The sequence below is a fragment of the Polypterus senegalus genome, chromosome 11 (assembly GCF_016835505.1).
Source record: "Polypterus senegalus isolate Bchr_013 chromosome 11, ASM1683550v1, whole genome shotgun sequence".
NCBI lineage: Eukaryota > Metazoa > Chordata > Cladistia > Polypteriformes > Polypteridae > Polypterus > Polypterus senegalus.
The window spans coordinates 53,755,365-53,769,613 of record NC_053164.1 but is presented as its reverse complement, the minus strand read 5'-3'; the positions used below and the strand labels follow the sequence as shown (position 1 = coordinate 53,769,613).

Genomic DNA, 14,249 nt, shown 5'->3' with positions numbered 1-14,249 from the left:
ACTTGAAAAGATATATTTTTTCAAATGTGATCGCGCAATTCAGATAGAGTTGACGCGCACTACAGCCTGCATGCCTCAATAAGTCATCCTCCCTCGCTCTTACTTTTTACCGTTCATCTAATGAATACACTGAGTATGGCTTTACCAAAACAATCATTGATGGCGAATAAAGTATCCATTATTCGAGTATGTAGATCGGGATATATATATATACATATATATATACCCGCGTATCGCAGCGAGAAGTAGTGTGTTAAAAAGCTAGAAAAGAAAAGGGAACATTTTAAAAATAACGTAACATGACTGTCAATATACAGTATTTGTTTTGTGAGTGTTACTGAGTGTTGCTGTCATCAATGATTTGATTATCATTATTTCTTTCAATCAGGTTCGTATTTGTAGGATGTGTTGTGTTCAAGTTACATTCCGTGTTTGTCAATCGTTGTAAAGATGACAGGTTTCATTCATCGATTCGTTTCTTACTGCATCAATAAACAGCTCGTCTTCTTCTTTATCCGAGACCTGACACACTGCATGCACGGGTTTTTTACACTGTCTTCCTTTAGCGGGACATTGACTTTTTCCACCGTGTGCTTTGTTTCCACAGTAGCTGCATTTATGAATATGCTTGTATGTATCAGGCGCTTCATATTTTTGCTGCCTTTTCAATTGTGTAATTCGGTTTTGTTCAGCTCTTTGTAACTGTTGCTTTTATCTGTGCAGCTCGTCAGTTCACGTGAGCCGCTCGGTGTACATGCATCGAAGGTTCCCAGCTGTGCTGGTGCCATCTCGTGCTATGTCCATGGCTGTATTTAATGTTACCTTAGTCCTGGCACTTAAAACTTTCTCTCGCAGTTTCGCTGAGTTTGTGCCAAACACCATGCTGACCATCTCATCTTCCTCTGCATAAGCACAGTCCTTAACCCGTGAATATTTAGTGGGAGTTTGCTATTGGATTGCGCTGACGGACGGCCTTATATGGGCAGGCACTAAATTACAAACGCCAGTGGCAGCCTGTCTATGAACTTAATTTAAAGTGTAGGTTTACATCGTGCTTTGTTTCCGAAGTAGCAGAACTCATCAATATGGTTGTATATGTCACTCGCTCGCTTCTTATTGTTTCGCTGCCTTCTCAATTATATAATGCATGTTTTCTTCAACGCTTTTTGGAGGTCTTCCTGATTTTCTATGTACTGCGTGATTACGTGTGAGGCGTGATGATGTCACACGAAACTCCGCCCCCGGCGTTCAAGCTCATCTCCATTACAGTAAATGGAGAAAAACAGCTTCCAGTTATGACCATTACGCGTAGAATTTCGAAATGAAACCTGCCCAACCTTTGTAAGGAAGCTGTAAGGAATGAACCTGCCAAATTTCAGCCTTCCACCCACACGGGAAGTTGGAGAATTAGTGAGTGAGTGAGTGAGTGAGTGAGTGAGTGAGTGAGTGAGTGAGTGAGTGAGTGCGTGCGTGCGTGCGTGCGTGCGTGCGTGCTTTGCCTTTTATTAGTATAGATTATAATCATTTCAGTATGACTGTGGTGGACAGCAATGTTTATGTCCAGTCTGCAATACACTGAATTCTCATCCAAGGTGGAACCTAACACGAGCCAATTAAGATCATAATATGCCTAGCCTGTCAGATAATGAATCTTCTTACACTTTTGGCTCTCATATAACCCACCAGCAACTAAGTCAAAATGATCACAGTATAATTGTGTTTTCTTGACCAGTTTAAATGGAATCTGAGTTGTGTTGGTTACTATGCCTAATGGAACATTGTGATACGGATACACTCTTGTGTCATCTAACTTGACCTTCGTAAACAGAAAAGTACACTGTGTTCATTTTAGTTTTTTAGATTAATAATACTAATGTTATGTAATGTCTGTATAATTTAGTTCCACTTTTTAAAGAAACATCAAAAAGCCTCTAGCCAACTCTTTTATTGACTCTCCTAATATCATTAAATATAAATGGTTATTTTACTTTTTAAGCACATTGTTCAGTTAATATTTAATATGAAATACAATACAATACAATGTTACATTATTAATATAGTACATATCAGGAATATTCTAAAAATATGTTTGTTGATATTATACAGCTATATGGTCACTCTCACCTGCTTCAGTTTTTGTTAAAACATTTTCATAATGTATTGTGCCAATTTTATTTTACATTAGTATTTTGTGCAATAACTTCCATCCATTATCCAACCCTCTATATCCTAACTACAGGGTCATGGGGGTCTGCTGGAGCCAATTGTGCTATAACTTGTTTTACTATTTTATTTTTTCTTCTTAAAAAGATGCTGTCACATACTTGATTCTCCTGGCCACATTACTGTCTTAATATTAAAGAAAATACAGATTGTACATACTTTTGGTTAATATAAGTTAGACATATTTGTCTTCTGCTTTAGTGCTACTTTTAAAACAATCCTTACCATTGTAAAATTCATTTCCTTTATTCCCTGAATATATATTTTTTTTGGATCCATTAGGACTTTTACAGTCACAGCAACTGGATTGAAATGGGCTTCAGAAAAATCCATCCCAAGCTGCTAAAATCCACAGAAAAAGTTGGACTTCTTGCACCTGGTTTGTACTCTTGCAATATTAAATTTAAATCTCTGAATTCTGAAAGTATGGCTAATGAAAGTACAGTATGGATAAATTGTCACTAAACTCAGATCAATGTATGTTCACAGAACAAAAGTATCTGGAGCAATAAGCAAGTCTTTCAAATCTAATATCTGATTTTAAATGAGAGTACATTTTGGGTTTTGAAATATAGATGCCTCTTAAAAAGAAAATTAAAATAAAACTTTCAGGTTTAAATTCCATCATAAATATCTGTTGTAATAAGGAAAGCAGGAGACTCAAAAAGCTCTCAAGATGGCCACCCCGTATACTGAAAAATGCAATGAGAAAAAAAAAACACGTGGTTACAGCCAGATACAATACAGATGGGAAACAGAGATATTTATATGGTGGAGACAGGAAGGGGATGGTCCAGGGTGGCCGGAATAGAAATAGTTGTCTTCAGTTGGTGGGTTCTGAGAGGGAAATTGTCATCAGGTAAAAACGGAAGTGTGGTGATGTCACTGTTTGGCTGGTATGCAGAGGGATAAAGATGACAGCGCCACCCCCTGGTCCAGCTGAGAAACATTATTTGAGCCTATCAACCTTCTCCCAAGCACACGTATTTGACACTGCATTTATATTAAGTAATGGAAAGATATTTACATAAAAGTGAAATAAGCCATGAATACAAACGGGAGAATAGAGGCATGGTTAATTTAAGGAGCCAGGGTTTACAGTGCATCCGGAAAGTATTCACAGCGCATCACTTTTTCCACATTTTATGTTACAGCCTTATTCCAAAATGGATTAAATTCATTTTTTTCCTCGGAATTCTACACGCAACACTCCATAATGACAACGTGAAAAAAGTTTACTTGAGTTTTTTGCAAATTTATTAAAAATAAAAAAATTGAGAAAGCACATGTACATAAGTATTCACAGCCTTTGCCATGAAGCTCAAAATTGAGTTCAGGTGCATTCTGTTTCCCCTGATCATCCTTGAGATGTTTCTGCAGCTTAATTGGAGTCCACCTGTGGTAAATTCAGTTGATTGGACATAATTTGGAAAGGCACACACCTGTCTATATAAGGTCCCACAGTTGACAGTTCATGTCAGAGCACAAACCAAGTATGAAGTCAAAGGAATTGTCTGTGGACCTCCGAGACAGGATTGTCTCAAGGCACAAATCTGGGGAAGGTTACAGAATAATGTCTGCTGCTTTGAAGGTCCCAATGAGCACAGTGGCCTCCATCATCCGTAAGTGGAAGAAGTTCGAAACCACCAGGACTCTTCCTAGAGCTGGCCGGCCATCTAAACTGAGCGATTGGGGTAGAAGGGCCTTAGTCAGGGAGGTGACCAAGAACCCGATGGTCATGTCAGAGCTCCAGAGGTCCTCTGTGGAGAGAGGAGAACCTTCCAGAAGGACAGCCATCTCTGTAGCAATCCACCAATCATGCCTATATGGTACAGTGGCCAGACACAAGCCACTCCTTAGTAAAAGGCACATGGCAGCCCCGCCTGGAGTTTGCCAAAAGGCACCTGAAGGACTCTCAGCCCATGAGAAACAAAATTCTCTGGTCTGATGAGAAAAAGGTTGAACTCTTTGGTGTGAATGCCAGGCGTCACGTTTGGAGGAAACCAGGCACCGCTCATCACCATGCCAAAACCATACCTACAGTGAAGCATGGTGGTGGCAGCATCATGCTGTGGGGATGTTTTTCAGGGGCAGGAACTGGGAGACTAGTCAGGATAAAGGGAAAGATGACTTCAGCAATGTACAGAGACATTCTGGATGAAAACCTGCACCAGAGCGCTCTTGACCTCAGACTGGGGCGACGGTTCATCTTTCAGCAGGACAACGATCCAAAGCACACAGCAAACATATCAAAGGAGTGGCTTCAGGACAACTCTGTGAATGTCCTTGAGTGGCCCAGCCAGAGCCCAGACTTGAATCCAATTGAACATCTCTGGAGAGATCTTAAAATGGCTGTGCACCGACGCTTCCCATCCAGCCTGATGGAGCTTGAGAGGTGCTGCAAAGAGGAATGGGCGAAACTGGCCAAGGATAGGTGTGGCAAGGTTGTGGCATCATATTCAAAAAGACTTGAGGCTGTAATTGCTGCCAAAGGTGCATCAATAAAGTATTGAGCAAAGGCTGTGAATACTTAAGTACATGTGGTTTCTCAATTTTTAAATTTTTAATAAATTTGCAAAACCTCAAGTAAACTCTTTTCATGTTGTCATTATGGGGTGTTGTGTGTAGAATTCTGAGGAAAAAAATTAATTCAATTCATTTTGGAATAAGGCTGTAACATAACAAAATGTGGAAAAAGTGATGCGCTGTGAATACTTTCCGGATGCACTGTATACATTGCTTTAGATGCTGTATATCTGCAGTTTGCATTATTTTTTCATATCTGTGTGAATTTATTCTGTATTTTCCAGGTTCTACACTCATTCCGAAGATGTACATGTTGAATTAATTGTTTACTCTAGATTGGATTCATATGATATAGTGTGGCATATTATGGACTGAACTAGCCAGAGATAGTATGTGATTTGAAATGTCAAGGATAAGCTTTAGCTTCTTGAGACACTCTAATGGAAACAGCAGGTTAAAAAAATAGAGGATTGATGGAATAGATGGATGGAAATATGTTGTAATGTTGTCATTCAATGCATTGTTATGTTTAGAGAATATGCAAACATGTACAGACTGTGACAGATTTACCTGTAACAACAACATCCTGGAGAAAATCAACAAAAATAAATTTCTGACTACAGGCTACTATGGTGATGATCCCAAAAAGCCTCCAGGTATAGTACATCAGCTCATTTTAATTTTATTTTTAAAAGTCTATTTAAAAACATGCTTCTATTAATATAATATACAGTCATGTGAAAAACTTAGTATGCCATCTTTTAATTGTATGGTTTATTTATTAATGCAAAGCTAACAACTATTTTTCAATTGTATGTTTGTATATATTAATATGTAACTAATAGCCATATATTCCTCAATTTAATCTCATTTGACAAACAAATCAAAAAAGTTTAATTTGGCAATCTATTGAACATAAAAATAAGGATAAGTTTTATATATATAAAACGCAGGGGAAAAGTATCCAGTACAGTATTCAGATCCCTTCATTTTCTGCACGCTTTATTAGTTGTAGATTTTACTTTAAATGGATTAATTTTGCCATTTCTACCCATCAATCTAAACTCAATAACTCATAATGACAAAGTGAAGACATATTATCAGAAAGGATTGCAATTTATGAAGAATCAAAAACTCATTTATGTGTACAGTTATATTATTTGCTATTATACACACACACATAGATAGACAGACAGACAAATAGATAGATAGATAGATAGATACTTTGTATACAATAGTGAAAGTATACATATTCAACAGACAAACTTTAAGAAGTGCTGTTATACAAGATACACAGACAGTGAAATAGTTTTATGCAAACTTTATAATTATCCTTTCGTAGTCTTGAGCACAAACTGTTATGACTCTGTGTTTTTTAAAAAAAAATTTTGAGTAATTGTTACAACTTATTGTTCATCAATGTTCCCATTTCAGGATTTCTGAAGTACTGTATCATATTTTGCAGTCATTTTTTATTAATATTATTTTCAGTTTTTAATGAAATAGTTGTGTTGCAGTGACTGACTGCTTCAATTTTAACTGTAATGACTAAAAACAAATGATTCTTCTAGCCCATTCTTCCTTACAGTTCTCCTTTAATTCTTGCACTTATTGGTCTTAAGATCTGATTAGTGCTTGGATAAACTCCAGCATTTCAGCTTCAGGCTTTTAAGATACAAATATATTAAACCTGATATCAATAACAGTTCAATATGCAGTTGGAGTTCAATTTTAAGTTCAATCCAGAGCTCATAATTTGCTATGTATAATTTTCTTTTTTTTCACTTTGGCATGCATTAGAGTAATTCCTAGGGAGGTGTTCTTGAATTGCAAACACTCCCTTGTATATAACACTGCAATTTTACCCTCCTCGAGTGAAGGGCTAAAGGCATGTGGTAGTCTGTTTTGTGCTATGAATTGGTTTCCTTTTAAAACTTTTTATGGTTTATTATGAACCTTTTGTGGATTCTGCACTTTAAAAGTTTATCTGAAATGTGTTTAAAGACTTCTGTTTATTTTAATGTGTTATTGGGTCCTCACAGGTGGCACAGTGGTAGTGCTGCTGCAAGGAGACTGTGGAAGATTGTGGGTTTGCTTCCTGGTTCCTCCCTGTGTGGATAGCGCTTTCAGTACTGAGAAAAGCGCTAATTAAATGTGATGAATTATAATTGTGACAACATTTTGTTTTTTTATGGGCACTTCTGTTTTGGGCTTAGCTTGTGAATGGTTTCTAACCTCTTTGCTATGTAGGATTACCAGAGACTGGATAAAAATATTTTGTATATAGTATGCTTTGGTTTATGCTCATTTTGACTTTCTGAAATACAGAGTTTCCACATTATTTTTCTCAAATGGCCTTTTGGTTTCTGGCTTACGAAAATACAGGACTGATTTTTTGTTATGAACTTTTAGTTGAGATTTAAAAATCCGTATTTAAAATTATTTCTGTCTTTACTACTAACTGCATAACATTTAGTAGCAGGAAGCATGTGAAAAGAGGGACAGAAACAGGAGCCATGTGTTAATTATCTCCAACAGCAATTACAAGATAAATGTTCATTTTCAGCAACTGTCACACGTCTTAAAATCAGCAATGTTTTTTCAGGGAAATGCAGTCATGGAGGCATATTTGATAAAAGCCGCCATCAAAGTGCAAAAGGTGGAATCAATAAAGACACTACTTCTTTTCTCTTCTCTCCTCACAATTATCTTCATGAGGATGCTGCTCACCTTGCCACTCTTGCAACTGTTGCCACACTTGAGGATCTGTGGAATGCAGTAGGAAATGAAGCCTTTCTCATGTAAGTGAATGGCAAACAAAATGGACTTACACTGCATACCTTATAAGTTTATGCTTAAAATGTGTATATCCAGGAATTAAACAGATTTGTACATTAACTACTGTGACTAATTTCAAAGATTGTTTTGTTTTTTTGGCATTAAGTAGTCAATATTTTTTGGTGTGCAGGCTTTTAAATGTCCTTCACCACATGGTACTTTGCTTTGTGATTGATACCACTGGCAGCATGTTTGAAGAAATTGATGCAGCACGTCAACGAGCCATTTCAGTCATCCAGGAGAGAAAGGGGCTGTACCCTGAAACATTTCTTTATGTCCTGGTTCCTTTTCATGACCCAGGTATGAATTCAAAGCTCAGTGTTATTCAAAAAAAGTATCTCCTTGAAAGAACAACAACCAAACTTAATTTAACATACTAGTGGCTTTATATACTGATAATTATCTAGAGTATATAAGTAGGTTTCTCTAAACCAATTTAGATATTGGGAGGGGCATTGTATTGCTTGAGTGGATTATAATGATTAATACATGCACATTTTTGATATTTGAATTTTTTTGCTTCAATTCTGGGATTAGAATACACACATACTGTACCTTTCACCCACATTGATACTAATTTCATGGATAACCACTCCATACAACTAGAATGAGGTCCAACACAGCCACTCATATCATACACTGTAAGCTACATTATTAGTGCACTGTAGACAGTTTGCTATATGACAGAAACCACAAGTGACAACAACAGAGGAAGACGTAAAGGCTTTTACAATACACACACAAACACAGAGGATCTGTATAAGAAAGGACAGAGCAGAGTTCTTTTTCCTTAGGAGACTGTGTTCCTTTAATGTGGGAAGTGACATTTTTCACATTTTCTAAAACTCTGTGATGGCCAGTGCAGTTTTCTATGGTGTGGTGTGCTGGGCTAGTAACATCACTTCAAGAGAGGGCCACTGAATCAACAAGCTAATTAAAAGGGCAAGCTCGGTTATGAGACATACTGTGGACCACCTGGTGGTCATAGCAAAACACAGAATTTAAACAAAACTGAGTGCCATTATTAGTAATGCTACATATCCTCTTATACCAACAGCAATACGTCTGCAATATGTCTCACTCTGACTGTGACAGCCAAATCAGAACTTTTCTTTCTTTTGAATTTTCTTGGTTTATAGTCAATCCAGTATGTGCTGAGACTGAAGCGTTAATGAATATTTATTTATTTACTGTCTATGTATTTAATTTTTAAAGAGCTTCTGTAAAAAAGCCAAAGTTCCCCCTGGGGACAAATACAGTTATTTTATTTCAAAAGTGATAGCTGCATTATAATTTATAAAGACACCTTAAAAATTCTCTATTTAACTGGTATTACTGGGTTACTTATCCTCTCTCAGTTTGAAGGTAGTGTATTTCATTGTGGGGAATTTTTCACAGGATGCGTAAATGACTACTATAGTATTACAGATATGTCGATCCCATGACCCGAGATAAGTGTAAGCTTCATAGTCATAAAACATTTGGTTGGTTAGACCTTGTCTGTTTTGAATACAAATGATATGATTGGTAATAAAAATGTGCAGCTGGAATGGTATTTTGTTTCTGGACAGAGAAATTGGTAACATCTAAACATAAGACAAATAAATATTTTTGTTAAACAAAAATCAGGGTCCCTAAATTCAACACAGGCTCAGGAGATACAGGATGTCTGGTTGCACTACCTCTGTACCACAGTGATTTTTTTCAAGAGTATATGTGCTTATATGTGTAAATGCTGTATAATGAAATTACTGTAATGAACGGGTCATAATTTTCACTGAGTTGCATATTTGAGACATTCCCTAGTGATGTGTCTCTGTAGACTCAAACTCTAATCATCACTCAGTTGTAATGAAACTCGGCACAGTTATCAATATTGCAAAATGCAGAAGCCTATTTCTTTGAAGCAAAATACAACATTTTACTGCTAAAATCATTGCTTTATGTAGGGAAAGTCAAGTGCCAGGAACTTCCGTTTTTTATTATTGAAACAAAGGCAGGCTAAATGAGAAGAGAATTGAACCACCAGCATTGTGCTTCAAAGTCAAATGCCTTAGTCATTACACCACACCTGCAAATTGTATTATGTATTTACGCAGCATTCATTATTTCAGTACAGGCAGTATTTAAATATGTAGGAACAAATAAGTGAAGTAAATTAGTGCAGAAACTATATCAATAATTTATATTTCAGGAGTATGTAGAAATACACAATTTGGCAAAAGCAAAACTAAAGCAGGAAATTCTTTTCTGATTCAAATCACCTTATGGTGAAGGTGTCACCCATTACTTTATTGAGAAACAGGAAATGAAGCTGATTCTCCCAGAACTTGAGTGCAAGAGTGAAAAACCAACCTTGGATAGGATGCTATTTTATCACATGGTACACTGAGACCAGGCTATTCTTGAAATTCCATTATTCTAACATTTATATCTTTAGGAATCAGGAAGTCTCTTTTTCCACAGTCATGCTAATTATAGAAATATAAATAAATGTGTCTATCATATGTAGCTGGTGTCCCAAGTTAGAATTGGAGGTTACCTTGCACTTAATGCTGCTGAGCTAATCTACAGCTCGAAGAGACCTTATACTGCTGTAAGTTACTTCAGAGTTCAGATCGTGCAATATTTTTTTTATTCAAGGTGTTTTTACTTTCAATACACAGCATAATGCTGTGTTTTTCTTTTCAAATGGAATGCCCTTTCTAGTATTTGAACATACTGTTTCCAGCAGGGGGGGCTTGCTCCCTGGGATTGTGCTCTTTATTGAAAAGAAAATCAAATCAAAGTGCATGACATGCTTGAACCTGTATATGTACCCCACCCCTTGGTGGAAATAATCAGAAGAAAAAAATATGGTACAAAAAGATATGTATACCAAATACCACTGACTCACTCATCACGAAATCTCCTGAACCATGAGGACTTGGGACTTGAAATTTGGAATGTAGATTACCCTTGGCCCATAGGTGCTCGCTAAGAAGCGGTTTTAAACATTTAGTGGTCCAAGCGTTTTCTGTCTGTATATCTGTCTTCTTTATGTCTGTCTGCTTTTCACGAGAGAATTACTTAACGGATTTAGATCTGGTTGTTTTCTATAATTTGCTTGAACTTTCCAGTTGATTTTGTGAATTCTGTCATTGCGCTAAGTATCATAGTTCGCTTGTGGTACCGATGTATTTATGCAAATCGAACAGAGTGGCTGTGGGTCAAGAGCAGGGGGGCGGGCCCTTCCTCATTTACTCGCCAACTTCTTTTTGAGATGGTGTAAGGAGTAACGTTTGACGTTTTTGAGAGAGAGATCAACGCTCCATGTGTTTTAGAGGGTAGCTGCTGATTGCCAGAGATATCACGGCCATGTGCTTTTCTCCCCATGTGGGGAACGCTTTCCCATCAGAGCTGAACACGATCAGATAAAGTACCAATGTCTATTGATTAAAGTTTGTCCTGTTTCATTACTATGGGTACAGCTAGTATATATATATCTCTGCAGGAGATCGGTATCACGGAGGAGGTTATCTCTTAAAGTGAGATAAAGGAAGTGTTTGCAATGTGAGAAAAAGTTTTGAACTTTAAAGAAAAGAAACACGCTAAAAAAGTTACAACTGATCATGCAGCAGTGCTATTTAATGACACCTTCCTAACTCATTTCAGAAACATACTAAAGGGGAGGACTAAACAAAGCTCCTCGGATTGGTTTCTATTGAAACGCGCTGCAAATGAAAGTGACGAAAGCGTGGCAAAAAAGAAAAAAACTAGTGAAGAAGAAAATTAAGTTAAGAAAAAGTGAAGTGAAAGAAAAAAACATTACAATATGCTAATCGGCTTCGCCAAGATCTATACTGCTCAAAAGAATTAAAGGAACACTTTTTAATCAGAGTATAGCATAAAGCATAAAGTCAATGAAACTTATGGGATATTAATCTGGTCAGTTAAGTAGCAGAGGGGGTTGTTAATCAGTTTCAGCTTCTGTGGTGTTAATGAAATTAACAACAGATGCACTAGAGGGGCAACAATGAGATGACCCCCAAAACAGGAATGGTTTAACAGGTGGAGGCCACTGACATTTTTCCCTCCTTATCTTTTCTGACTGTTTCTTCACTAGTTGACTATTTCTTCTTCACTACTGGTAGCATGAGGCGATACCTGGACCCTACAGAGGTTGCACAGGTAGTCCAACTTCTCCAGGATGGCACATCAATACGTGTCATTGCCAGAAGGTTTGCTGTGTCTCCCTGCACAGTCTCAAGGGCATGGAGGAGATTCTAGGAGACAAGCAGTTACTCTAGGAGAGCTGGAGAGGGCCTTAGAAGGTCCATAACCCATCAGCAGGACCAGTATCTGCTCCTTTGGACAAGGAGGAACAGGATGAGCACTGCCAGAGCCCTACAAAATGACCTCCAGCAGGCCACTGGTGTGAATGTCTTTGACCAAACAATCAGAAACAGACTTCATAAAGGTTACCTGAGGGCCCAAATGTCTACTGCGCCCTGTGCTCACTGCACAGCACCGGGGAGCTCAATTGGCATTTGCCATAGAATACCAGAATTGGCAGGTCCACCACTGGCGTCCTGTGCTTTTCACAGATGAGAGCAGGTTCACCCTGAGTATATGTGAAAGACTTGAAAGGGTTAGGAGAAGCCGTGGAGAATATTATGCTGCCTGTAACATCGTTTAGCATGACTGGTTTGGTGGTGGGTCAGTGATGATCTTGGAGGCATATCCATGGAACGACTCACAGACCTCTACAGGCTAGACAACGGCATCTTGACTGTCATTAGGTATCAGGATGAAATCCTTGGACCCATTGTCAGACCCTACGCTGGTGCAGTAGGTCCTGGTTTCCTCCTAATGCACGACAATGCCCGGCCTCATGTGGCAAGAGTATGCAGGCAGTACATGGAGGATGAAGGAATTGAAACAATTGAATGGCCTTCACGATCCCCTGACTTAAACCCAATAGAACATCTGTGGGGCATTATGTTTCGGTCCATTAGGCCGCCAGGTTGCTCCTCAGACTGTACAACAGCTCAGGGATGCCCTCATACAGATCTGGGAGGAAATGCCACAAGACACCATCCGTCATCTCATTAGGAGCATGCCCGACGTTGTCAAGCATGCATACAAGCTCGTGGGGGCCACACAAGATACTGAAAAGCATTTTGAGTAGCAGAAATTAAGTTTTTGAAAAAATGGACTAGCCTGCCACATCTTCATTTCACTCTGATTTTAGGGTGTCTACACAATTGAGCCCTTATTTCCATTAAAAGACTTGGCATCCTTTTGTTCTTAAGACATTGCCCTGTCGTTATTTGTATAGATATCCAACTTCATATTGAGATCTGATGTATCTAATGTGTTTCTTTAAAGTGTTCCTTTAATTTTTGTGAGCAGTGTATGTATATATATATGTATATATATAATTTGCTTTAAAATGCAGCTTCTCTCCCAATATACATTGTATACATACATATCCAGGCCGAAGAGAAGCCATTGAAACAGTATAGTCATCATCTAGTTCTTCTGATAAATGTACACCCAGTTCGGCGTAGTGCCTGGCGGCTTCTGGAGGGTACCTCATCATGATAAATACCCACACATTTTGCATATTCAGTGAGCTTTTTGTGAAACTTGGTATGAATAATTGCAATGTTGTTTATGGACTGTGTCCTTCTAAGACCCAAATAGCACCTGTTTCGCTATGTGTGCACAGTGCACCTGCTCTAATCATTCATGGCCTCTGCCTAAAAATGATGGGTCAGGTTCTTTAATCAATTAAAATCCCTGCCTGAAAGAACTGTCCTTACATCAGCTAAATGTGTGCTAAACACTTTCGCTCATAAATCACAATTATCAAGTAGATACATTTCATCTTTGGTTACACACATGCAAGAAGAAACGTGCTTCAGTTCTTTGCCCCAAATAAGCACATTTAGTTATGTTCCATTTGTTACAGGCTTTGGGCCAGTTTACAAAACCACTGATCCAGAGAAGTTTATTATGTTTCTGAACAATCTTACTTCATTGTCAGGAGGTGACGAACCTGAGATGTGTCTATCAGCCATTAAGGTAATGCAGCAATTTTAAATGATTTAAAGTACAGGTTCAAGGTTCCATAGATAAAAAACAAAGAGGTCAAATACTCCTTCACTCCAACTGTTATTAATCTCCTAAATATGTTTAACTTCAATAAATTTTCATGGTCTTAAATCAAGACATTTGCCAATGCATGGTGGTGCAGTCTTAGCGCTGCTGCCTCACAGTTAGGAGACCCGGGTCCTTCCTGCATGAAGTTTGCATTTTCTCCCCATGTCTGCATGGGTTTCTTCCGAATACTCCGGTTTCCTCCCACAGTCCCAAGACATGCAGGTTAGGTGCATTGACGTGGCATCCTGCCTGGGGTTTGTTTCCTGCCTTGCGCCCTGTGTTGGCTGGGATTGACTCCAGCAGACCTGTGACCCTGTAGTTAGGATATAGCGGGTTGGATAATGGATGGATGTACTGTATGAAGTAATGTTAAATCATCAGTATTACGCTCCATGTTGTATCTTGATTTTTTGTACATGTATAAAGTTTATGTCTGACATGGTGTTCTCTGTTGATATGCTTTTAACGATATGTTGGGGCCTCACTGTAAAACCTGCTAACAAACCAAATGACCC

At 38.1% G+C, this 14,249-nt stretch overlaps 1 protein-coding gene across 3 annotated transcripts in view; it reads left to right on the top strand.

Moving 5' to 3' along the window:
• vwa7 (von Willebrand factor A domain containing 7) overlaps positions 1-14,249 on the top strand; it is a 46,843-nt gene that overhangs the window by 11,893 nt on the left and 20,701 nt on the right. For all 3 annotated transcript variants that reach the window (XM_039768653.1, XM_039768654.1, XM_039768655.1), the window contains 5 exons: positions 2,506-2,602; positions 5,283-5,405; positions 7,355-7,550; positions 7,718-7,887; positions 13,544-13,656. In XM_039768653.1, the coding sequence (XP_039624587.1) occupies positions 2,506-2,602; positions 5,283-5,405; positions 7,355-7,550; positions 7,718-7,887; positions 13,544-13,656 (699 nt within the window). The remainder of the gene's footprint in view (positions 1-2,505; positions 2,603-5,282; positions 5,406-7,354; positions 7,551-7,717; positions 7,888-13,543; positions 13,657-14,249) is intronic.